This window comes from Podarcis melisellensis (assembly GCF_964234715.1).
Source record: "Podarcis melisellensis genome assembly, chromosome: 9".
In the NCBI taxonomy this organism is placed as follows: domain Eukaryota; kingdom Metazoa; phylum Chordata; class Lepidosauria; order Squamata; family Lacertidae; genus Podarcis; species Podarcis melisellensis.
In genome coordinates, this window is record NC_138541.1 from 36,596,170 (window position 1) to 36,623,260 (window position 27,091).

At 43.2% G+C, this 27,091-nt stretch overlaps 1 protein-coding gene across 2 annotated transcripts in view; it reads left to right on the forward strand.

Moving 5' to 3' along the window:
* The first annotated feature begins 2,889 nt into the window (after positions 1–2,889).
* SMAD1 (SMAD family member 1) overlaps positions 2,890–27,091 on the forward strand; it is a 37,402-nt gene continuing 13,200 nt past the window's right edge. For both annotated transcript variants that reach the window (XM_081926114.1, XM_081926115.1), the window contains exons 1-2: positions 2,890–3,250; positions 18,991–19,574. In XM_081926114.1, the coding sequence (XP_081782240.1) occupies positions 19,175–19,574 (400 nt within the window). In that variant the 5' untranslated portion in view covers positions 2,890–3,250; positions 18,991–19,174. The remainder of the gene's footprint in view (positions 3,251–18,990; positions 19,575–27,091) is intronic.

Here is a 27,091-nt window from a genome sequence, read left to right on the forward strand (position 1 = left end):
TTCTGCATCTGTTAAAAGAGGCAAGGGCCTTTACCAGGGAGGTGAAATCCTTGCATACCACATATAACAAATGTTACAGTTCCATCTGGAACCCTAGACCCAAGCACACTTACCTAGATATATTTCCCACTGTGTTCAATGGAGAGGAGGGACTGTTGGGACCAGTGGCGTCGCATGGCAGGGCTGGGAGGATCATTGCTCTGGGAACATTTTTTTGAGGACGCAACCAGGCGCCCCACTACATTTCCCATATCGCAGCAGCAGCGGCTCCTTCTCTTTAGGGCCGCTGCTGGGCCAGCCGAGAGGAAGGACTCAGCCACCAGACAGCGACAGCTTGACCCCCGGGTCAAGTCTGACAAGGGGACAGAAGCATCAGAGAGGCGGAGGCAGCGCCCCCTCCCACACTATTGGGGACACAACTCCCCTGGTTGGGAAAATGGCATGGCAGTTCTAATCTATATCAGAGAATAGGTGTTATTATCAGATAATAGGTGTTATAATAGGTGTACACATATGTGACAGCACATTTAATGTACAGTGGTACCTCGGGTTACAGACGCTTCAGGTTAGACTCCGCTAACCCAGAAATAGTATCTCAGATTAAGAACTTTGCTTCAGGATGAGAATAGAAATCGTGCTCTGGCAGCGCAGCAGCAGCGGGAGGCCCCATTGGCTAAAGTGGTGCCTCAGGTTAAGAACAGTTTCAGGTTAAGAACAGACCTCCAGAACGAATTATCTGAGGTACCACTGTACTTTGGCCCTCATACAAATTTCAGCCTAGTTTGGGACCCATTTTTAATATCAGGACTTACTGTGTCTACTCAGATGTTAAGTCCTACTGAACTCAGTGAGGCTTTCACCCAGGTAAGTGGAATTAGGACTGTAGCTTTAGCCCCGGAACATAGGGGTGTCTTTGAGCATGTGCATAGTGCCTTTCCTTCATGACTATATGATTTCAAGCAATCCCCAAATTCCATATCACTAAAGGAAAACGTTTTCAGATCAAAATGTGTTAGGTCCAGGAAGGCTAGATTCAAAAGCTTCCTTCACGGGTCCACACACTGAAAAAGGCAATGAGGTGGATAATAAAGTCTTTGGTACTCTTTTATTCAGCGGCCCACTTGATGTATGTCCCTTCTTCTTTGTCCCTTCCAGCCTTTGCATATCAGAAGCACATCTTGAATCCACATGTTTTGGGCTATTTCTAACCACGAGGCTTTCTTTAGGGATGTGCATGGTTTTGTTTCTATCATCATCTCCGACTCTCCTTGATTTAATTTTTTTTTCTTAGTAGGGGTTGTTGAATGGCATGTTTGCAAGTGGTAGTAGATAGCATGCTATGCAAGTTCAACTTCTTCCTTGGCCAATTAAGCTCTCTGAGCGCCTCAGTATAACTTGGCCTCATTGCTGTGACAATAATAAATGAGAAGACTTTGAAAGCAGTTTTCAGCCCTAGCTATAGCACAAACAAATCTCTCGCTGGAACAAATTTGTAAAAACCTACCTGAGAGTTATCTAGTAAGCTGAGCTTTTTCAGCGCCCAAATTCCAAGTAATTCCAACTCATAACTTGACTCATTCTTGGGGGGGGGGGTACCCTGGCATATAGGGTAGATCTTGAAGAAAAATGGCTAGCTTGTTTGGATAGTACAGTGGTACCTCAGGTTACATATGCTTCAGGTTACATACTCCGCTAACCCAGAAGTAGTGCTTCAGGTTAAGAACTTTGCTTCAGGATGAGAACAGAAATTGGGCTCCAGCGGCGCAGTAGCAGCACGGCGGCCCGATTAGCTAAAGTGGTGCTTCAGGTTAAGAACAGTTTCAGGTTAAGTACGGACCTCCAGAACGAATTAAGTACTTAACCCGAGGTACCACTGTATTGTGTTCTCACTTTAAAAAGTAGAAAATTCAATATGGTCCACTACTAAAATCAGACTTAGGGGAGTGGAGGTTTTCAGGTTAGTGGCGAAGAGAAATGTACACATTTGGGAAGCTGCCCAGCCATGTGTACACTGGTTGTTAAATATGTGTTTACATCTACACCTTGTTTTTAAGATGGCCATGTCTTGCACGCGTTCTTGGCGAACCACTAGGATTTTCAACAACTGTAATGTGTAGGTTAAAGACCAACTAAGTTAGTTCTTGGTATGAGCTTTCGTGTGCATGATACCTGAAGAAGTGTGCATGCACACGAAAGCTCATACCAAGAACTAACTTAGTTGGTCTTTAAGGTGCTACTGGAAGGAATTTTTTTTTGTTTTGACTATGGCAGACCAACACGGCTACCTATCTGTAACTGTAATGTGTAGGGCTATACAAAATAACATGCTGTCTTGAGAATTTTCTGGAACAGAAAACATGCTAGGGCTTGAATGCCTAGTGATGGACAAAGGGATCAAAGTCCACACACAAATTGTATATGCATTTAAAGATGTATCCTTGGGGGTCTTTTCTCTCAAAATATGCTTTCATGAAGCCTCTCAAACATTTTGCAGATAACTGTGTTCAGAACCGGGGCTTCTGGGATCCACTGGCACAACAGCCGCTTGTTTCCCGAGCCTCGGGACCTGTTGCTCTCGGAAGGACGAGGCTGCAGCTCTGCGGATGGCCGCCGAACCCGCGCGGAAGCGGCAGGGAGCTGGAAGCGACAACATGAAAGCCTTGCCCTGCTCGGCTCGCCACCCTCCGCCGATGGTCGCTGACGGAGCTCCAACCCCGCCGCAGGCCGCCCGTCCCAGCCGCGGCTGAGAATCCTCCTTGGGGGAGGAGAAGGAGAGAAAGGGGGAAGGAGCGAGGGGGGTGGGCAGAAAAAAAAAGACAAGAGGAAAGAAGCGAGAGAGGCTTGCTTTCTGCAGCCAAGCCAGCGGTGCCTTCCTCGTCGGAGCGGGGGCGGGCATTTGGAGAGGATCCCTAACTTGGCCTAGAGAGAGCGCGCGCACGCGTGTGTGTGTGAGCGAGTGTGTGTGTGTATATATGTATGTTGCATATTGGCAGCGGGGTAAGTGGAGGCTGGGTGGCTCCGACTCTCTGACGCCAGTGAGACCAGATCAATCCAGGCGCAGCAGCAGAGCGAGCGCACGGCTGCTCGGCGGCGGCGGCGGCGACGCTGGAAGCGGGAGCGGCAAAGGAGGAGAGAAGCGGGGGGGCGGCAAAGGCAAAAACCCCCCAAAGCAGAGCGGGACTTCGCTCATCGGCCCAGCGGCGGCGGGTGGCTCGTTTGCACGCTCTTTTCCTTGCCCCACCGAGAGCCGGTAAGAAAAACTCCCTCGCCCTCTCTCCCTTTTTCCTGCCCGGAGTCCTGCCTGCATCCAGCAACTCCCCTCCACCCCGAGCGGCGGCCTCCTCCTGGTTTGGGGATCTTTCTGGTTCTCAAAGGACAACGGAGCGTCCCTGCCTCTCTCGGCTGCTTCGCCTTCTCCTTCCTCGCCGCTCTCCTCCTCCGTGCAGCCGAAAGGGCGGCGAGGAGGCAAGAGGGAAGGACTGGAGGCGCGCGCGTCTGGCTGCCTGGGAGGGGAATGGAAAGGGAGAGAGAGAGAGAGAGGCTTCGTTCCCATCATGATGGCGGCTGTAGTTAGCCGTGGGGCCGACGGGGGCCGAAGCCGCGGTGGGGTCTCCCCCCCCCTCTTAAAACTTCGTTGTCTTAAAAAGTGTCCCGTCGGGCCAACCTCCCTCCCTTCCCCCTCATCCCGATCTTCCCTTGTTTCCTGAGCGTCTGCATGGAGACGGTCGGGGTGGCTCTGGGGGCGCGAAGGAGACACGCCAGGAGCGGCTCCCGCTTCCCTTCCGTCCCGAGCCAGGGAGGGAGAAGAAATGCAGCAGAAGACAAGAGCCCTTGTTCCCCGGCTGCGCGGAGATTTCCCCCGGCGTCCGGGCCCCTTTTGTGCTCGGAGCCAAGTCGGGGGAAACTTGCCACGGCTTCTTCGCCTGCGCGCCTGAGACGCGACTTCTCTCCCGGGCGGCAGGATGAGGCCGGAGTTGTGCGGTTCAGGGAAACCAACACAATAGATTTACTCTTCTCGCTGTGGCTTTCTAATGCTTCCCTCCCCCCCCCCCCCGTGTGAGGGTGATGTTACTGAGCCATCTTTCTCAGACTTCATAAGAGGCATCTGTGCCCTAGAGCTTCCCCTTCTGAAATGTTATTTTTCCAGCCTCTATCGAACCGGGGTGGCAGGGATGGCTCGGTGAAATCTGGGGGTGACTTCCTCCCCCGCCCCCCCAGCCCGAAAATAGTTGGCTCATTATATTCTAGCAACCTTTCTGGGAATTGGTGGGAAGAGAAGTTATGCCAAAACCGGGGGCAGCAATTTCTGGCCCTTTGTTAATAGTTGATGAAGCTGTGTGTGGGCTGGCTTAGCAGTTCTTCATACACGGTATGAATATGAATGGCTGCTTTAATTTGAGGAGTGGCTTCATGCTTCAGGAAACAACTGATCTTCACTGTAGCGCATGTATACACATAATGTGTGAGTTACTCTGTGGAGACCAAAATTAATACACTCCCCCCCCTGTATATATTCCAGTACCAACCACTTATGACTGAAAGGCTCCTAAGCAGTGCTTAGGAAAAGTGTTTACTGGTGAAAATTCATGTCCCCAAATGGGTCCCAGGGTGCCTTCACAGGTCTAGGATGGACAAGATACATTCTTAATTAAGTTGACTGTACTGTACAACTATAGTTTGCACTTGAATTATAGCAAAAACACTTGCAAAAGTTGTGCCTCACTTAATGGTCTTGCTCTGCAGTTTGTGCTTGTGACTTCTTGTTTGTATAACTATTTTGAAACTGGAACTTTACTACAACTACAAAGATTCTCTTTCCAAAACATTTGCTGTTTGGCTGCTGGGGAGTAACAAACAGATTATATTCTTCCAGACTGTTGCTACATTATACTTATTAGATGCTTATTTTTCATTGGAAAAAAATTCTGGAGTGGTAGTAGTGTTTGTCTCTTGCAGCAGAAATGATCAGTCTTGTGACACCTTGGAGGCAAACAAATTTATTAAGCTTCTGTGGACTCATAAGCTTTTGTGAACTCAGGCCCACTTTGTCAGGTGGGCTTTGAGTCCATAAAAACATGGGCCATAATAAATTGGTTTGCCACAAGACAAGATTAACTCTTATTACACCCAGAAACAGATTGGAGATCACTGCTGAGGACTGAGAGCCAACTCCGTTCTGCTGTCTGTTTAAAAAAGGCTTCTGGAAATGCTTATCCTACTTGCTAACTGTAATACTTGGACCTTCTGTTCTCAAGGCACAAACAGGGTCTCCAAAAGCTCAGAGCCTTGCAGTGCTTCCTAGTCACCTCCCCAGATAAGATCACTTCAGTTCAAGGCCAGATCAGGTTACAAGGATAGTGATTTGTCCTTGCTTTAATTATGACCCCTTCGCCCCCCAAAATGTAATCAAATAGGGTTCTGTTCTGCATTTTCCCTCTCTCTAGTTGTGGTTTTTAGTGTATATCCTTGACGATCTGATGACTCAAAAACACTTCTGAGCAGTGTTGAGAGAGGCAAAGGCAATATAGATTCTAGATAATAGCACTGATGGCGAAAAACTCTTACGGCTGCAATCGCACGTTTTAAAGTTCCGCAGGAGAAAGATAGGGAAAATATTAAGACACCTTTGTTTATCGTTCGGCCTTTCCCCATCCCTTCAGTTAATGCACATCTGCCACTATTCACAAATTATGGCTTTCCTGTTTCAAATGTCACTGCAGCCCTTGGCGCTGGAGTGGGAGAAAACATATCCCCACCTGCTTATACCAGATGCTATCCTATACTGCCCTGTGAATAGACGGATGCAATCCCACAAGCATCATTTGTCCCATATCACTCCACCATCATTTCCTCCCTCTGTATTCTTGTAAAACTGACAGGGACAGGAGGAAAGCCGTGTCTTTTCAACAACCCTCTTATGCTTATACATACTCCTCCTGAAGATAAACACATACACAAACCCAGTCTCCCTCCCTTGTTTTAGGACATTAGTAGCAAGGATAGCAGAGAAAGAGGGTGACTGTTAATTCTCTCCCCCCCCCCCCCAGTGTTGTGGAACTGACAATGTGGCTTCCCCCTTGTTTCTGTATGGGAAGGAGAGATTAAACATGGGAAAAGCTATCCCCTAAAATGTATTCAACTTTAAAAGATAGTGGTAGGTGGAGGAAGAACGTATACGTTCACAGGTGACAACAAATTGAAATTGTGATTGTAAATCTATGTTGCTGCAAAAATTAATAGATTTTAAATGTGCTTTTAAAAACACATTTCTTCCTTTCACACTTGCATGCTGCTGCACAGCAGACAGAGAAGCTCAAAAGAGCTTTTATGTGTAAAGTCTGGTTTGTTCTGAGAAGGAAAGCATGAAGCTAAAGTGGCACTGATTATTTCCAAACAAATTTCTCACAGCAATCCACCTTAATGTATGTAAACAGAAGGAAAGATCAGCTTAAGGAGTAGGTAAACTTGAATTAAGCTGTGCTGGCAATGCAGCAGTCCGTACTGTCAAGTGTAAGTGGTATCTCTTGGTGTGTAATCCTGCAAGGCTAATGGACGCATCATCTAGGCTTTATAAATAATGTAAGCTGTGTATAATGTGGACTCCCTAGAGACTGCAGAGAGCATCATTACTAGCCTTTCCAACCTGCTGTAGATCTCAAATTGACTTACAGCAGTGAAATGCAAAATGATACATCAGGGTGAAATGAGGGGGGTCAGCCTGTGAGCTTGTTAGTTCAGTCATCATAATTAAATATATTATGAAAGCAAGTGTTGGAACTCCAACACCCATATTCTTCTTTTGTGAGTAATACAGAGGTGAATATTTAGAAGTAAATAATTGAGAGCCCTGTTTGTCTTTGCAAGTATGTTCTCATAAAACTTAAATTGGTAAGGGAGCTTATTGAAGAACAGACTACCACAGGGGAACCCCGCCCCCACATGCTAACTAAACAATGTAAAGTAAAAATTAAACTACAAATATTCTAAATTAAATTAAATTAAATTGAAAGCTGGCTTATCCTGATACACCGCTTTGCAGCAGGCCACCAAATTATCATTGCCATTTGGCATTATGTCTTTGTACTGAGAGTCCAGCTAAAGATAGCCATTCACCCCAGTTTAACTCTCAAGAGTTGTATAGCAGAAATTCTGCTTGGGGGGCATGGGTGGGATACAGATGTGAGGAGGCTAATGAAAGCTGCTTTGTCTGCAAGCAAACACTTTGCAGTTAATCCAGATTGTGAATGCAGCAAGCTCCCTGGCAGCCATGGTGCTGCAGAAACTACAGATCCTGCTTTTGAGTATCAAATAACAATAAGAAAAAAGTAAATTGCATGTGCTGTACTTTTGTATGCAAGCTGCAGTCCTTGGCACTGTTAGGATCTTGGATCCAACAGACCAACTGGACTTGCTTTTGTGTTGAACAAACAAGACTTGGGTCACTACAACAGTGTTGGCCACTACAAATCCACTTATTATTGGAGCTGGAAAATAGAAGGCTTGATTGGTAGAAAGTTTTTGGAATGTTCAGGGCCCATAAATACACTTGAATTGGGGTGAGGGACAATGTGCCTTTCAGCTTGGACAAGATGCAGGAAATGATTTTGCTGAATAGTGTGTGAAAATACCTTCTTCCAGTAGCCCTATTTCTGGTAGGTACATGCCCAATCATGCTTCCAGATCAAACAGTTATGAGATTGGAAGGAATGAAAATGCTCTTGGAACAACAGTCTTTCCAAAATACACTGCCATCCATCTAGCCATACTGTGCAACAAAACAATGACTGTTTTTCAGAGCAAAATGTCTTGGGGCTGTAGGGGTGAAGATGAAGATTTGGATAAATGTTAGCATATGGAATTTTGGCAAATAAAGGAATAATAGTACCTCCAAATTTCCATGAAAAAAAAATTCAGCTGAAAAATAGAAGACAGCATTTTAGTATTGTTTGTCTAAAAGTAAGCATTCAATGTGTTTAGGAAAGAAGTGAGATACAAATCTTAATGCAGCTTTCTGCAAATCCTGGTTATATTCCTGTATACGGATAATGTTTATGGAGATGGGTAACAAATCATGTAAGAGACCATTGAATCTCAAAACTACTAATTGCATCATGGCTGCACAGTGACTTTGTGACTTGAACATGGTGTAAACCTGTTCAATTCAAGCTTCCTAACATCTCCTTGGTGACTTGCTCAAGGCTTGGGCATTTAACAGCTTTGATTTACATGTATGAAAGTGGCAAATTGGGTTCCATACAGACATATCTCAAGTCAGACACTGTGGTGTGAGCCTGGCTTTCAACTGAAAAGAACAGATTTTGTTCTAGTCCCAATCCTGACCTGGTCCTTGTTTCCCTGTTCTTCCCATCCACATTCCCAGTTCACATGTTTTATCTGGCTTTCAGGGGTGGGGGGAAATAGAATTCTTAATGCATAAATACAATTGGCACCTTTATATTTAAGGAGAAAGTTAAAATTGGTTGAAAATCTAATCCAGGGGGAGGCTTCTTGGTCTCATCACCAGCCTCAGCCAATTGGTGCTGCTGAATTCTGCTACAAACTGGAAAATGTTATTTCCTCAACAGTTGCATTCTGCTGAACAAAAAGACTCTACAGATGACATTCTTATGCATTCAGAAAATAGCCAGGGTAGTTTTACTTGGGGATACAGTGTGTTAGTGCTTCAAATAAGTTATTGGTTGTGGGGGTTTTTGTACCACCTGGTACAGTATGAGTTAGATGCAACTTCATCCAAAACCAGAGATATAAAATGAAATCCAGTTAAGAAGGGAGGAAGTGATGGTTGGCAAATCCTGTGAACTGAGTAGCGGGAGAGAGGGGAAGTGTTGTGGGTTTTCTGGGAAATTTTGAATTTGGAAACTTCATGGAAAATTTCCGGCTGCCCTAAATCAATTAAAATTTTGTTTTAACATACCGTATTTTTTGCACCATAACACTCACTTTTTTCCTCCTAGAAAGTAAGGGTGTGTGTTGTGTGCGTGTTGTGGAGGGAATGCATGCCTACGGATTTTCCTCCTCTAAAAACTATGTGTGTGTTATGGTTGGGTACGTGTTATAGAGCAAAAAATACGGTACTTGTTTTGTTTTAGGTCTGTTTACTAAATATGTACCATGTTAAACTTTCACATGTTGTATAAATTATCTCATTCCCTCCCCCTCCAAAAAAGCAGCTGAACAAAAACATTTGATATGGGTTTGTGGGGGATCAATAAGCAAAACTGTCCTATGCTCCTGATATTTGCCTCCTGGTGTAGGTGCGAGAAGTGCAGGTGTGTGTGTGTGTGTGTGTGTGTGTGTGTGTATATATATATGCAGGTTTTGGTGTCCTCGGGTGTCTTCCCGTGTAAAAGTTGGGGTGTCTAGGCGACGTTTCGACGAGGTCTCACTCGTCATCTTCAGGCTGGTGCTTTCGGCTTCTTGTTACTGGAACAGGGCTCTGTTCCAGTAACAAGAAGCCGAAAGCACCAGCCTGAAGATGACGAGTGAGACCTCGTCGAAACGTCGCCTAGACACCCCAACTTTTACACGGGAAGACACCCGAGGACACCAAAACCTGCATTCCTGTACCCGTGAAAATCTACGAAAGCATATATATATATATATATATATATATATATATATATATATATATATAGGTGATTTCATTTAAAAGAAATAAAGTGATACAGAAAAAAAGAAGGAAAAGTGAGAGGGGGAAAAACAAAGAAGATAAAAGCAAAAATATGGAAAAAGAGAGAACAATATGTGATATTCCCATACATTCTTGTATAAATTGGTATAGTGTTATTGTCCTAGTGCTTATGCAAATTTTAATAGCCTACTACATTTTGTATAAACTCATTCCAAATGTTATTCTATTCATCCATACAGAGTCTGTGCCTGTAAGCAGTAAGAAGTGTAGGCAGTTGAGTATCTATCACTGGCAGTCTTTCAGCTTCCAGTAACAAACGTAGTCCCCACCCCAAAAGCGGTATTATGAGGGCAGGGTGGGGATAGAGCAGAGGCAGCCATTGATTTGCTGGATCCAAAGCTGTTTCATCTGTTTGGAGTCGGGCCCAATCTGGGACTTTCAGTTCTACAAGCCTGGAACTGGTTCAGCAAAAACATTTCTCCCCCTCTACCTTTTGTCCTGGCCAGTATGATTCACCTGTGTTAGGATTGCTCTGTCTGCCTGGCTTAAACATTTAAATTGGGATATTTGAATATTAGTTTTATTGGAATATTAAGATATGACTACTCAATTGCATTATTTACATTTTAAGGTAAAGACAATGGTTGACATACTGATTTTGTTTGTAACCTGTGTCCCTGGTTATAGTCACCTCAAAAGTGATATTACAACTCTGATTTTAGTCTTGACTGGTATCGTTTCCATTCCAGCTGCCCTGTTGTGTTCATTCATTGTGTTACCAATTTTATGAAATAAAAAAAGACTTTGTAGAAAATTTAATGCCATACATCACTGGTAATGGTGGTATAATGTTCATTTTCCTTGAACACTGTAAAATTTTGGAGTGGTCTTAGATCCATTGAGGCTTTTGTTTTGAAAGCCCAGGGAGGAGTCCTTTTCAGTACAGATGTTGCAAAGGCTGCAGCCATTTTGTTCCCCTAAACTCTGTCCCAGTAACTGGCACAAACTGAGACTAGGCTAGAAATGTGTGTTCTTCCTAGAATACCTGTTAAAGACTCAGCGTCTTGAATTGGTACCAAGCAGATACCACCAGCTTCTGTTTGTGATTTGCAGATACCACCAGTGTCTGCAGTGGTTTCAAAGCCTGCACCTTTCATTTTGTTTGAATATTTATAAACCAGGGCTGTCACCCAGACAGAGAAGTATTTGTTGGGTGGTTGAGCTTTAAACACAAATATGAATGAGAACAATAGTTTTGGATCCTATTCTGTTGTTTTTAGATGCAGTGTGTACGAAATGATGGAACTCTTCAGATGGCAGTTGTTGTTGTATTGTAAAATGTGCCTGAGTAATCTGACACGCCTCCTTAGTAGATTTGAGTGATTGGTGTGGTGATCAGTCTTTAATCAAATGTTGTCAATGTCGTAGAGTTGTTTAGACAAGGACGAGGAAGCCCAAGTTTGAATCCCAACTTGGCCATGAACTTGGGCCAGCCACCACCACTTGGCTGAACCTACCTTTCAGGATTCTTGTGAGGATAAAATAGGGTGGGGTAGCAAAATCATTCACAACATGAAGAAAAACAAAAAACGAAACAATGCAGTCCTATTTTAAAACATTAAATTACTTGAGCACGACATATGTTATATTTCATCCTCCCCGATATTCCCTTGTGATTTCTCAGAGCAGAGGAAACTGAATCTTGCAACCATATGACAGGTTTAGACGGAAGAGTGAATATTATGGCGGTCTTGATGGCTGTTGGACAGCTGTGAACTTTTTCTACCTGGAGATGTTTTCAAGACCTTTAAGGCAGGCCTGGCCTTGGTGCTCATTGTTACGCATTTAAGGATGTGGGCTTTATTATATCTTGTGTAATACAACTGTAGCCCGTCCTAATCCTTCAAGATAGAAATTAAAAGCCCCTGTTTTAAAAGTAGATAATACTTCTAAGGTGGTAGACTTTGAAGATCTCATTTATAACTTATTTATAACTTTGAGCACCTTTTGTGGTTAAACCAGCAGAAAGCTTCAGGAGTACAGTATAAGCTTTCTTTGGTGTGTAAAAATTTCACAAAAGGCCAAATATTTAAAATGGCTTTCTCAGAATGTGTAACTTGAGCTGTCAGCTGTCATGACAACTTTTACGATTGAGGCATACTAGGGTAGCTTAGTAAAACTAGAGGTTGTCTTAAATGTGTAATTGGGATGAACGTTATCTGAGTTGAATTTTTTCTATGATCAAATGTTACGCAGTATTCCAGAATAAATAGATTTGTGTACAATTAGGTTACTACAATGTTAGATTTTTTTTTTTTAATGACTCCTCCCCTCTGTTATTTCACATCTTCCCTCTGGTATTTAAACAGATTGAGTTGTGCTGCATATGTTCACATGCTTAACTTTCATTTCACCCTGTTGCAAAACTTGTATTTAATGCAGTTCCCTGGGGGTCAGAGAGAAACTCCAGTTAGGTAGTCAATTTGCATGAACTAGTAATAAATTCAGCATAAGTGTACATGCCCAAACATAGCCTTTATAAATCAGATATACTGTAGTACACTACTTAAAGCAAAAGGCAGCTGCATGTTCATGAAAGAAAATTGGGGAAGAGGCAGTTTCTATCAAATATCTTAGACAAGTGTTTTCACTTCTGTTTATAAGTTTCTCACACTAGCAGTCTATGAGGAAACTTGGTATATTCCTAGATCTGCAAGAGTTCCAAATCTAAGTTGGAGGACTTGTATTGCAAATTTGATTAATGAGGAGAATCTGCAAGTTACAGCTTGTTTCATTTTCTGTGTTCAGCGAAAGAAAACTCTTAGGTTTCCAAAATGCAACTCTATTCCTTGGTTTAAGTGAACATGGTTTAGGGTAGAGAAATCTGGGTTGTACATGCCAGTGGGCATCTCACAAACTCTGCATGGAAAGAATTTTGAGCTAGAGACTCCCCAAGTCAAATAACTGAATGTTTTCCATCCCTCTTGAAGAAACTGCAAAGTAAAATGGCATTCTATTATGGAACTAACTATATAAAATTTATACACATTTCTGACTAATTATACAGACATGCCCCGCCTTACGAACACAACGCATTCTCTGGAAATCTTTTGTTAGACGAGCATGTGCATAACGAGTCCATTATCTCCATTATTTCCTACGGAAATACTTCTAATGTGGGATTTGTCTGCTCTTTCCTCACTCACTCCATGGTTTCTTCCTGAAATGGCTGTAGCCAAAGGAGTAAACTGATTTGTCCAATTTCCCTCCCTCTCTGCCTCTCTCCATGGTTTTTGCCCCAAAATGGCTGCTGCCAAGCAGCAAACCACAAAGAAACAAGGAAGCCAGGAAGTTGGTTCTTCAGATAAAATGAATCTGTGGGGCGTATAGCAAGGTTTAAGCATAATTCTTTTTGTGTAGATAAGTGAATTTTCAGATAGCAAGTGATAGCGGGACTTGCGTGTATATTCAAAAGACGCAGCTTCTTCTGATATATAGGCATACGTAGTGCATATATCGGAGCAAAAGTAAGCATGGTACCTATTTGTACATTGTTTGGCTAATATGCTTTTATGGGCTTTGGAGTTCCTGCTATCAAACACAACTTCACAGTTTGTAAAAAGCTTATTTTTGGAGGTTGCCAAAGGAACATGTAATGAGAGCTGAACTTGAATATCTCCAAAGCATATGTAGCTGAACAATGCATTTTGAGAGGTTCAAAACACAGCCAGTGTAGAATTAAACTTAAACCTGTCCTCCTAACCCATTAGCTGACATCACTAGTCCATGGTGAGCATGGTTTGGGGAAATTTGGTATTGGGTCAAATTGGACCTCCTAGTGGCCCACAATTGGTCTGCAGTGTGGAAGTTTCCTACCCTTGGTTTATGGCTTACAATTTTGGCTCCACCCTGTCCAGTCGATGAAACCAGGAGCCTTGGCTCAGTGTTATGTGAGAACCAGTGCTTGTGCTTTCTTTCTTGTGAAGAAATCACAAGCTGCTGGTGGCTTGTTTGGGAAAACAAACCATGAATGCAGGTTCACTTCCTGTGATGTATGAAGCAGCCCAATATACAGTATTCATCAGTATTGCCAAGTCCCTATTCTGGGTTTCTAAGGGCAGCAGTTGTAGCTTCAGTTCTTGGTGCATTTAGTTGACCAAGTGTCACCTATTGTATCCAGGGTTTTTGCATCTCTCCGTGTGGTTACCTTTTGGAATTTGGCTTAGCTTTACTTAAAGTAAGAAACATAACATGACAGAGGAAAGGTGGTAATTGATCAAGTCTTACTCAGAGTAAAGGTAAAGGGACCCCTGACCATTAGATCCAGTCGTGGCTGACTCTGGGGTTGCGGCGCTCATCTAGCTTTATTGTCCGAGGGAGCCGATGTACAGCTTCCGGGTCATGTGGCCAGCATGACTAAGCCGCTTCTGGCGAACCAGAGCAAGTGCACGGAAACACTGTTTACCTTCCCTCCAGAGCGGTACCTATTTATCTACTTTCACTTTGATGTGCTTTCGAACTGCTAGGTTGGCAGGAGCAGGGACCGAGTAACGGGAGCTCACCCTGTCGAGGTGATTCGAACCGCCGACCTTCTGATCAGCAAGTCCTAGGCTCTGTGGTTTAACCCACAGCGCCACCTGCGTCCCACCTCACTCAGAGTAGACCCACTGAAATAAATGGACCTACACCTTGTTTATTAATTTCCATGAGCCTATGACTAAAATTTAATTGAATACCACTCTTTCCTTTTTTGGTACTGAGTAGATATTGGAGTATTTTCACGTGTCAAGACAACAGACACCAGCTGAACACATGGTTTTGATTAAAAAGTGGATTCTGTGCCTTCATTTTAAGTACAATGCAGAGCTTTTAAAAGGCAAGTGGATTTCTAATTTGGAACAGTGAACTCTTAATTGCTTAAGAGATTCAGGTATTAATAAATCTGCAGCAGATCTAGGCTCTTCAGCCCATTCAACTATGAAATCCTCTGTAAGTGACTATTTCCTAAGGTAGTGAGATCTCTCCTGTCAGACTGGTCACGTACTCCTTGAGGAGGAAAAAATCCGTAGTGCATAGCTGCTGTGGGAGGGGAAAGGAATGAAGGACACCCCTTTTGAGAGACACTGCTTGGGCAGGAATGCTCAGGTAAATTTTTTCCCTGTTTTTGCCAGCAGATTTGTGCTGTAAGGAAAGACAAACACCTTGACAGATATGCTTCTGCCAGGAATGGCTGACTAACTCCAGCTGGCCTCCTCATGGGGCATGCCTGAGCCACACCAAAGCGGCAGCTGTGTGCCATATAAGGAGCCTCCATGCGGTGCATACCAAAGAGATCTTGCCTTTCCGTGAGGAAAGTCGATGACTTTTGATCACATGTAGGAACGACGCAAAACCTTTACTGTACCTGCTTCTATAATATAAATGCAAAACATCCCCAAATGCGTTTGAGTTCCCAAAGCGCTTTCTACCACATTTGTGAAGTTGATCCCAAAGAGCTCTCTTTCTTGTCAGAACTTCATTAGTGGCAAAGCAGTTCCCCCTTCTCTCGGTTGTCTCCACTCCCCCCTCACCCCACCCCCGCTTCGTTCACCTGTGAGAAAAGCCCCACCTTTTTTGTCCTTCTAACCATAAGGGGAAATGAGTTTGCTATTGATAAAGGAATAAAATCCCCTGCCCTTCCTAAAGGAGGAATTCAACAATTGGGGAGAGTGGCATGAGACCATGTGTTGGTTTGTAAAAGGATATGGCTTGTAAAGATGTTTCCTTTGATGCCTGTGTGATGAATATGGATGTATTTCCGTTGCAGAAGGTCCTGATGAAATTATGCAATTACAGCTGACCAGGCAGATCTAAATATAGGCAGAAACGTCTGGTATCCTGCTTTTGTGTATCTTAACACACCCACGCAGTGTGTGTAAAACTGCCGTTAAAAAAACAGGTGTTTGTAACAGTCGCAGTTGGGAGTGGTGATGGATCTTTGTGGAAAGGCAAAAGCACTGTGGAAGCTTACAGCACTCTGTTCTTGAAAAAGTAATTGTTTGTGCTGCCTTTCCAGCAGTGTGCTGAAATTCATAGATATTTCTCACGGATGCAAGGTGTGCATGTACCCGTGGCTCTTTGTGCAACCCTCTGCAGGTGTTTGGGTGAGAGAATGTAGTCTTCATGCCACAGCTGGCAAAACTATTACAGATCGGTTTCCCCTATTCTTCATCTGGCATAGAAATGCTGGCTAGGTAAAGGTAAAAGGACCCCTGACCGTTAGGTCCAGTCGCGGATGACTCGGGGGTTGCGGCGCTCATCTCGCTTTACTGGCTGAGGGAGCCGGCGTACAGCTTCCAGATCATGTGGCCAGCATGACTAAGCCGCTTCTGGCGAACCAGAGCTGCGCACAGAAACGCCGTTTACCTTCCCGCCGGAGCGGTACCTATTTATCTACTGGCACTTTGACATGCTTTCGAACTGCTAGGTTGGCAGGAGCAGGGACCAAGCAATGGGAGCTCACCCCATTGCGGGGATTCGAACCGCCAACCTTCTGATCGACAAGCCCAAGAGGTTCTGTGGTTTAGACCACAGCGCCACCCACATGCTGGCTACTAGCCTCTTTATAGGCTGGTAGAAAAGAAGTCAGCAGGCTGATCTGAGACTTGTCCCTGTTTTATTCTGGATTGCTTTGTTTGATTTTTTAAAAAATGTAAACTGCTTTGAGATTTCCCCCCCTTTAAACTACAAAACTGTAGACAAATGAAACTATTTATTTATTTGGCGATTTATTTATTTGGCACTATTTGGCGATTAGCTTGTATATCTGAGTTTCTAACACGGGGTTGTGGGGGGGATGATAGCCAGTTGTGTGGGTGCATGAGTTGAACTGACTTTCCCTTGCAATACCTCAGAGGTCAGCAACCTTTTTCAGCCGTGGGCTGCTTCCTCAGACCATGTGGTGGGTCGGACTATATTTTGAAAAAAAAATTATGAACAAATTCCTATGCCCCACAAATAACCCAGAGATGCATTTTAAATAAAAGCACACATTCTACTCATGTAAAAACACGCTGATTCCTGGACCGTCCGTGGGCTGGATTGAGAAGACGATTGGGCCACATCCAGCCCATGGGCCTTAGGTTGCCTACCCATTCAATACCTCATGCTCCCCTCCCTTCATCTGCTCTAGAGGGTCCCTACAGATTTTGAGGAGGATCAGAAGGGGAAGGTCTGTTTGTCCAACACGGGATTTTACCCAGGGTCTGAGCGATAAATGATGATGCAGTAATCTTGGAGGATTCCCATTTCTGTCTATGTTGGTAGGTGGCTGATGATTCTGTCTGGAGGGAGAGTTCTGTTAGCAGGGTGCCACAACCAAACAGGTCTTCCCCAGCCAGAAGGGCTTCCAAATATTATCTTGGTGCTTGATGTGGGCGTAGGCTTGATTTTAAGCACCTGGTGTCCAGACAGAAGTAGAGAAATTGGTCATTATAACTTATATGCTAAGACTGCTTACACTGAGTTACTTGGTTGTTGTTGCATGATAACCAAAGGATTGAAATTCAAATTCCAAGGAGGAATGGAACACTCTTTACTTCCCTAATATTCAAAGTAGCTGCTTTATCACACTAGGTATAAAACAGTGAATGCTAATTGGGATCAAAACCAGGTGATGACAAAAATTGGGTCAAGGTATTTTTGGGGTGAAGGAACTCTAATGGTTTATGTTGAGTGCCCTGCCTTTTGCACAGACACTTATATTCATGGGCTGGAAAGTTTCTGGGTTGCTGGAAGCACAAAAGCCTATTTCTCAGAAGGGTACATTTATTTGGGAAAGTACAGAGTAGGTGTCATATGCAAACTCATGTTAACTGTTGTTTGTACTTCTGGCTGATAAGGCCACTTTGTGCTCAGAGTAATACAGGAAATGATGCACTGCAGAAACTAAAAGTGGCAGAAAGGAAAATGGAATGTATTGGCAAAATCTCAGAAGCAAGGAGGCTCTTTGTGATTCTTGGAAACTAGAAACTTGGCAGACATGTGCTTGAGTGTTTATTTCAAAACACCTATGTAGCATCTTCTGTTTATCTTATTTATATTTGGATCTCAAAAGTAACAGAAGCTAGAAAGCAAGTAAGTGTGTATAATGAAAGTCAACAAATAAACAAGCTATAGCGGGGGGTGGGAGGATCACCATTTTAAAAGATGCTTTCAGCAGAGGCAGTAAAACTCAGTGAGGTTAGCCCACCTGTCTTCCGACCATTAAAGGATGCTGCAGGGAGGGGTGCTTTATGTGATGTGAGCTGGGCAGAAGCATTGGATTGGCTGTGCCACCATGCTGAGCTCTGTATACCTCTCTCCACCCTGTTGGGAACCAGCTGCAACACCGTGTGCCTAGAATGCAAGTGAACAACACTGCCCTTCCTGTGCCATCCCGCTGACTGGTACACAGAGGTTCACACAGATTCCTGTTGAAAGGTAGGGGAAGTCCCACATACACTCAGTTCTGATATTCCCCACCCTCCATCAACACGTTCCTCCCAGCACTCTCCTCAGGGCAGCAGGCTTTATGTGATGGTGGGGCAAGGCAGGTTAAAATGCTCAAAGCTTTGAGGGTCGTCGCTGAATCAAACACCCTTTCAGGTTGTTCCTCCAAGTGTGCAAACCCGTTTTGGAACTTTCTAGTCTCGCCATATTTACAAATGCCACGGCAACCATATCTGCTAAAATCCCTTTTGAGAAATACCTAATTCTTGATTTTGTTGGAAGGTGTCTTAAGAACACAATGGTTCTGAGGCATTCGAAATGAATTTATCCTGTCTCTGCTGGTTTTGTAAGCAGGTGGTTAACTTGATCAACTTTTTATTTTAAAGTTTCCATGTAGTAAATTTTCTGGTGACTCAGAAAATGCTGACTAGATACTTTTGGTGTTCTAACTTGAGTACAGAACACATCCAAGTACTGTATTGTTGTAGTCAGCTGACCAGCTATGTGAAGATCTCTTAATTAATTCCAGCTGCTTAATGACTTTGAAATCTGATGCGAAATGCATCCTACTCTCTCTATACTTGGCTAAATGTGCCACCTTGACTAATTGTGGTTTCGTGAAGGGGATGGCAGAAAGCAGTTTTCATCTCTCAAGAGGAATTGGTCTTCTTCATGAGTCAGCTGTATCAGTGGCTCTTCCTATGCTAACTCCTGAGAACTTCCCCATAGTTTGAATTTTGCCCGGGTATAAAGTTCTGCAATAACCCAACACTGGTCTTTTAGATTCTGGTAGAGTATCTGTGCTTCTTCAGATTGTTTGTATGAAAGAGATCTGATCTTTGCCTTTTCCCACTTTTACCCTTTCGTAGGTGCCTGACTTGCATTTGGAATCCCAAAGACTAAAGAAAGAACATCTGACAAGCTGGAATGTTACGTTTCAACTTTTCAAGATCTCTGGGTTAGGAAGATTAAAGGAATCATATAAATTCGCCCAAGACTGTTGTAGGGCAGTCCTTGAAGGATTTGCTGTTCTCAAGCGTTTGATCACTCACCATGAACGTGACGAGCTTGTTCTCCTTCACAAGCCCAGCTGTTAAAAGACTACTAGGATGGAAGCAAGGGGACGAAGAGGAAAAATGGGCTGAGAAAGCTGTTGATGCCCTAGTAAAAAAACTGAAGAAGAAAAAAGGAGCAATGGAAGAGTTGGAGAAGGCATTGAGCTGCCCAGGTCAGCCCAGCAACTGTGTCACAATTCCCCGTTCGCTGGATGGGAGGCTCCAGGTGTCCCATCGGAAAGGGCTGCCCCATGTAATTTATTGCCGTGTGTGGCGCTGGCCTGATCTGCAGAGCCATCATGAACTTAAACCACTGGAATGCTGTGAGTTTCCCTTTGGTTCAAAGCAGAAGGAAGTTTGCATCAATCCCTATCACTATAAGCGAGTGGAAAGTCCTGGTAGGTATCTTCGTGTATACTTTGATTTTATTAGCTTACGCAATGCCTTTTCCCAACAGCTCAACTGCAATCAGATTTAAGATTATAGGACTGCTAAACTAGAGAAATAGAATGTGCAGCTTGTTGGGAGTAGATCCTAGAATCATAAGAGTTGGAAGGGACCCTGAGCATCATCTAGTCCAGGGGATCGAACCTGCAGCCTTGCCATTATCAGCACCACACTCTATCCAATGGAGCTATCTCAGTTATCTTAGCTATACTACTGAACCATCTTAAGACAGTAGCTCACCACATCTGTGCTTACTCATGTATTCAAGATAGACTCAGGTACTTGTAGGGCATAATAAACTGATATACTTCACTCTCCCTTGTACATTATAGCTGTAATCTCTGTGTTACAAATACTATGTGACTCTTAAAAAATTCAGTAGGTTAGTAATGGCTCCCTGTGGTAGAGGAAGCGAAAGGAAAACTTGCAGTGGCATATGACCTTCAGCAATGCGTTCTGCTAAGCAGTGAAATAAATGAGCTGCTTTGATGACTATGTGGCTGGGACAGTTGACTTCCTATATTAGACTTGGGTGCAGCAGTTTCTTAGGCAGAGATCTTGTTGGAAGCCAGCCTCGAGTTGTCTGTCCCACGTTGGGGAAAAGTGCTCAAAAGCTCATGAGAATAGCAGATCTGTTGCCCTTGCTAGAACTGAATAAATCTTTCCCTAGTTCCACACTAGATTTTAGTACACCTGGTGTTTTTATAAGAGATTATAAACATTGAATGAGAGGGGCAAAACTGATTCCATAGTTGTGCACTGTTTTGAGGCTGTGTAGTAGATAGGTAAATGGTTGCACAGTAAATCTATTTTCCATAAGCAGATTTGGAAAGCTAGTGCAATTTTTCTTCAGCAAATTACTTTGATAGACCAGAACTGGTTCTCTCTCCGCTTTAAACTGGAGGAGGGGGAGAGATTGCTATGGATAAAAGTTGCAGGGAGTATCCCAATTATTCCAAGTATCCCAATTTGCATACTTGAGCTCCAGAAAACTGTACTATAGATATTTTGTGTGTGTGTGTGTGTATGGGTTGTGTGTGAACACTGTGAAAAGTGATATGCCATTTGGAAAGCTGAGACTGCTAACTGCAGCTGAAGGGCAGGAGTAACTTAAAACTGGCAATTCAAAGCTTGGAGAATCCAAGCTTTGTCAGCATGCTTCCTGGTAAGATTGCTGCATATATGTAGAGACGGGAGGAGGAAGAAGTGATAGGGGAAGCTTGTCGTCATCTGGCAAACACTCCAGCACAATTGTCGGAAAGAAGTGCCTTGCGCAGGCATGTCTGTAACAGCTAGCTATAACGGACTATACAAAGCCATGGGCTGTGTACACAAAAGTGTTGTAGTTTAAAAGACTGTGCTAAGTCTAACTGGCTGATTTTTGGTAAATATTTAAACATGCCTCTGAATCTAATGTAATAAGGGGTCATGTTTGTCTCCTCCTGGAGCTGTAAGGATGTGAATTCTGGTCTTGGAAACTTTGTGTTTTGTGAAGTCTTTTGTTTTGTAATGCAAAGGTAGCATTCCTTCAATCACTACCTTTTGCCTTCGAACTAATTCGTTCCTTTTACAGATCCTAAATATTGTATGTCTCAGTACAACGAACTTCCAAGTAATTACACTTAACACAGTCTACTCCTCCCAGGCTGGGCTTCTCTTGTATCTGCATTTTTAAGTTAACAATTTAAATGACTAATGTAGGTGTGCTCTAGTCATATTCGGAAGACTCAAGTGCACTCTTTTGACCTTAGGATTAAATTGCAAAAGGAAGAAAGAACAAGCAATTTAGCTAATTTGTTAATGTGCTGAAATTCATTTTAATTGGATATAACCACAGATTAAGAGCTGTAGCTCTCTTACCTTGTTATCTGTCCTGGAAGTAGGGTTGCGAATCTTTTCCTCCCTCTCCCACTGGCAGCAGAGTTTTTTTTCAATAATTCTAACACATGGATAAATCTGTAGGTTAAGTTCTTAAACATTGAGATGTAAGCTTGGAACCCCTCTGCATGTAGTTTAGGCAGGTGGTGGAAGGCACTAAGTTTCAAGCAGAACAAAGAAAAACTGGCAATCTTCTTGGTAAATGTATCTGCCATGCTAATTCTTCCTTCCTAAATTGGAGGATGCCTTGTCACACCTGAACAAAGAGTGGTTTTGCTTTTAAAAAATATTACATTTGGAGATGACTGGCAGAATCCGAGACCAGGGAGAAGAGTTGGTGGAAGAAGATTGGAGGAAATTTAAAATTTATTTACAGAAGCACTGTAAAATTTTTGAATGTTGATGGTATTGATTTGAATTGAAGGGGTTCTAGTAATAAGGTTAAGATTGGACTTATAACAGATAAATAGATAAATTAAATAATTAAATTTAATTAATTTGCTGAATCAAATTTTAAAAGGGATACAAAAAAGGGAGATGTGAGGAAGTCAGGGAAATAAGTTAATCAAAGATGAGAAACTAAAAAAGAGGGATTTTTGTTTTTTGTTTTTTTCTTGTATGTGCTTTTTTATTTTTATCTTTTTCTTTTTTATGCTTTAATGTTTGCATTTTTGTATTTTGTGATTTTGTATTTTTGTATTCTTGTCCTTTTGTACTTTTCTAAATCTTTTATTCCTAAAATATAATAAAATATTATCTAAAAAAATTAAAAAAAAATATTACATTTATATCCCACATTTGCTCCTAAGAGAGTCCACTTGCCTGGGTAAATAGCTAGTAGTGACGATGCTTGTGTGTGTGTGTGTGTGTGTTTGAAATCCGATGTATTCTATAAACTTGGACATTTTGGAACACTTGGCTGGTATATGCTTTAAAACATTGAAGACAGAACTGGCTTCTGGTTTCCTTGTAAACTTTCCTTGTAAAGAGCCTCTGGGATGAATAATTTGTCTTGACCTCAGTTTTTGTTGTTCTTGGGGCTTGGCCCACTCTATAGTAAGAGGGGAGGATATTAAGGCTCCCCTTAAGAGACACTGTCTGATTTGTAGTTTTATTATATTACTAAAACGGCCTTCCCTAAACTTTCCTTCAGTTGTTGTTGGGCTCCAACTCCCATCACTCCAGCCAACATAGCCAGTGGTCATGGATGAAGGGAGTTGCAGTTCAGTGACATCTAGAGAGCCCCAAGTAGGCCAACCTTAAGTATCCATGCTAGTATCTCCTTCATAGATAGTGAAATGAGTGGTTCGGTGTGGTTTTTTAAAGGAACACATGCATACACATTTAATTTAAATATACACACTTGGTTAGCAGCAACTGTCTCAACGAGCCCTTCGTAAAGCTCTTAGGTGCTGGGATAACCTGTTAAAATATTTCCTGAACCAATTTCCTGTAATGTATGCAAGTTTTAGCCAGCACACAAGCAAATATAATGTGGAGTATTGACATTAAAAGTTAGGTCTTGAAGTGTACAATGTAAACCCAAAGTATTTTTACATTTTGTGATGTGATGCCCTGGATGAATCCCTCTAAAATGCTTGAAATCATCTTCTGCAATAGCGATGAGCTTCGATATTGAACTTGGTGTCTTTAAGTGGATGCCAATGGAATTCATGAGTCAGCAGTGGCTCCATGGTTTCCATGACTAAGAACATACCCAGGCATTCAGTCCTCATGTGATTTATTATCATGTGGGGGCGAAAAGGAGGGACATGCTTGCTAGTCTGGCTCCCCTCTTCCCCCAGTCACATTCCCCTGATGACCAGTCCCAGCCATTTTAGTGGGATTCATTTAGGGGTGGTTTTTTGGTTTGTTTCTTTACATCAGTTGATGGAATGATACACAGTGCTAGAAACTCCTTGAACCAACGTTACAGTCGCCAAAATGGAATGTCTAGTTGCCATTTTTTGGGCAAGGTGGCTCCTATGTCTTATTTTTTTCAAATGATGGACTGACTGATTATCAGTTAAACATCTGGCTAGTTCAGATGACAGCCTTTAGCTAGATGAAGAACTATGAGAACTTAATGAAGAAAAGTCACTTTATCCAGGGACAGTCCACATATATATTGGCCTATTCCTACCTCTTTCTCTTAATGGTTACACTGACCATTCATAACGTAAGAGTATTCTTCACAGCTGTGAGCAGGGCAGCGGGGTGGGGTAAGTGAAGACAAACTACCACCATTAACTTATAAAGTTGTTCACTACTCCTGCTCAGGCTGCACAGAAAAAGCATTTTGGTTGCTGAAATTCATTCTGATGGTGCAGATAGCATCCTGAACTACAACTACTCCAAGCTATATAGTTTTGGAAGACCTAATGTTAATACTGTATAGTGTTGTCTTGAAACTATAACGTAGGCTGCAACAAATTTGATCTCAACTATGTAACAGGCTAGTTTCTCATTGGTAGGCCTGTCTCCTTTGCCTGTTACGTAACATGCAGACATAATAATCCATGCTTTTAGTGTAGATGTGAACAGTTATGGCCTAATGCAAGGGTCAGCAAATTTTTTCAGCAAGGGGCCGGTCCACTGTCCCTCAGATCTTGTGGGGGGCCCGACTATATTTTGAAAAAAATAAATGATGCAAGAGCTCCATGAGCCCTGATAGCTGCTTGTCTGTGTCCTGCGAGCAGCAAGGGCTGGCGGCGGCAGGATGATGAGCGGCGCGTGAAAAGGCTCTGGAGAGAGGCTGCTTAAAATGGTGGCCACCTGAGCGCTGCTGCTGCTGGCACCAACAAAGCCCAGCCCCCTTCCTCCTCTAGGCAGGGCGGGGAGAAGCCAGGAGGAGGGAGGGAGGAGGCGCTGCTGCCATGTGAGGGAGAGGTAAAGAACACATGCACTGGTGATCCACATGCAATTCCCGGACTGTCTGCAGGCTGGATCTAGATTCGGCCAGCGGACCTTGGTTTGCTGACCCATGGCCTAATGTGATTGGATGTACACTGTGGTTCTCACCTGTACTATGACATTCACCTTTCAAGAAGGCCTTTCAGAAGTGCAGAAGAGGGAAAGAAGCGTAATAATAATAATAATAATAATAATAATAATAATAATAATAATTATTATTATTATTATTATTTATATCTCGCCCTCCCCAGCTGAAGCTGGGCTCAGGGCAGCTAACAACAATAAAATAGTGCAACATTCTAGAAATATTTCATTATAAAAATTAATTAAAATCAAATCAAATTGATGGCAACCATTAAGCTAATGTTCTGTGAGTAGGGACAAGGGGGGCTACATCTATTGTGCTTGGCAATGCTGCTGTGCAGCAAAACAAACTTTTAGTTAGTAACCATCACTAGGTGAAGAAAGCGGACATTACTGACGACAGAGTTGCTCTAGAGAGAGTACCAGAACGCAACTGCTCTCCTTGTAAATTGGTTCCTTTTTCATTACAAGAAAGGAAAGTGATAACGCTCTACAGCTGTATCCTCCAGTATCTTGCAACCTCTCCAAATAACAGATCAGTGCCTCTTGGTTACTTTGCAGCAACAGGTGTGCTTGGCTCAACATAGCCAAAGTCTCAAGCTGTCTCTTCGATTATGCCTCTTCCTCTGGGCTGGCAGCTACTTCTGAGATCAGCTTCCTTTCCTGCTGTGTCGAATTTTAGCAATTTATTTTGTACAGTGGAGGTGTCCAACTTGATCAAGCTAAGCGTGCTTATCCCAATCCAACTACAGGCAGGTTTTTCATCTGACCCTCTTGGGGTTTTGCCCTCTTGCTCAAGGATGTTAATTTGGGGGACTTGGGTCACTGGGAAGCTCCTGTGCTTTTACTGATGGCACTGGTGGGAAGATTTCCTAGCGCAGAAATGGGAGAAGCCACACTCAAGTCGACCTGCTGCTTTTTTAAAGGTGTCTGAAAAGGTATAGAATCCTTCTCAGAGTCTGGGACAGGCAACTCTTCCCAACCCAATAGCTAGCATTTGTATCCCACCAGGGGGTCTCACTAGCTGCCCTAAAAGTGATGTGCATAAGTTGAAGTATGCATGTTTGTCTTCTGTTGGAGCAGGTTCAGACTGAAGCCTCTTGCCATTTCTGGGAGCTAAATTAGTGCTTGGTCCCACATCTCTGTTTCTGAGAGCACACATCACGGTGCTTGTGTTTTGCAAACTGTGTTTTTATTAAGGGAAATCTCACGATAGGCAGCTTTCACATACTTTCGCAATGTGGGAGAGTCTTAAATTAGCGACATGGTTTCCATGAGCTGTTAAGGAAACGCCGTACCAAAAGCGACACTTTCTTTTCCCCTCTGCCCTTTGTCTGTCGTTTGCATGGAAAATCCAGTGTCCCTGGAACCTTGGAGAAAATGACTAGTGTATCCACTTTTAGATTGCTAAAAGCACTTTGAAGATTCTCTTTCCAGCTATTCTCGAAATGCAAAACAAGCCCCCCCCCCGCTCCCCCAAAAACTTAGTGTTTCATATGCCTTTGTTTAAATGTGTGAGAGAGGAGAGGAAAGATGTGGCTTGTTGTGGTAATCAAGGCATGAGTTATTCTAGGCTCAGTCTCCTTACAGGAACCCAGGAGAAGATGCAACATTTTCAACAGATACCAGGGGAACTGTTAATGTCCTGACCTGGTGCTCATAGGCAGTAATGAGCTGAACAAAGGGAAATAACTTGAAGCAAAATTCAGAAAAGAAAGAGGTGATCCTGGTTAGAGAGATGGACTCTTGGAATAGGGATTTGGCTTGTTCTGGACAAGACTTGAAAAATCAGGTTCATTGTTTGGGGGCACTCCTACATCAGGCTCTGCATCTAAATGTCCAAATAGTGCTGTTGCTGAAGATGCAGGGAGTTCACAGGAAGCCAGGTGACAGAAGATTCAGAGAAGGCAGATTGTATGTCTAGAGATTGTGTCTCATGGGGTAGTGACTGTGGACAAGGATGCCTTTGCCCAGCTTAGGTTGGTGCACTATCTGCATCTGTTCCAGAAAAGATCAGACCCAGCCACAGTAACACATGCCTTGCTAGCATCCAGGTTGGGTTACTGTAATGTCCTCTGCATGAAATTGCCTTGAAACTTCAGAAACCTTCAGCTGGTCCAGAATCTAATTGCAAGGATGTCAATGGGTGCTCAACAAAGATACCATACCACACAGATTCTGTAATAGCTGCGTTTGTTGCAAAATTATTTCCTTCACATAATTTTAAGTGCTGGTGATGACAGTTAAAACAATAAATGGCTTTGTGCCATGATACCTGGATCTATACCTAAGATGGATTAGAGAGACCCATCTGAGTCCCATTCATAGTTGAGGAAGATATATGGAGTGCTGTCTCAGTGGCTGCATCCAGATTGTGGAATACCTCGCCCAGCAAGATCTATTTTACCCCCTCTTACACATTTCATTGCTCACGTGTTAAAACTTCCCTGTTCTGGCAACTGTATATCTAGCTGGGCAGGTGAATTTCATATGCTGAAGCCTCATTTGAGAATGTTCTGACTCTCCCAGCCCGTTTCTGAGTTTTGTGCTGTTCTCTTTTATGGGAATGTGCTTTTACTTTTTTTAATTGTTG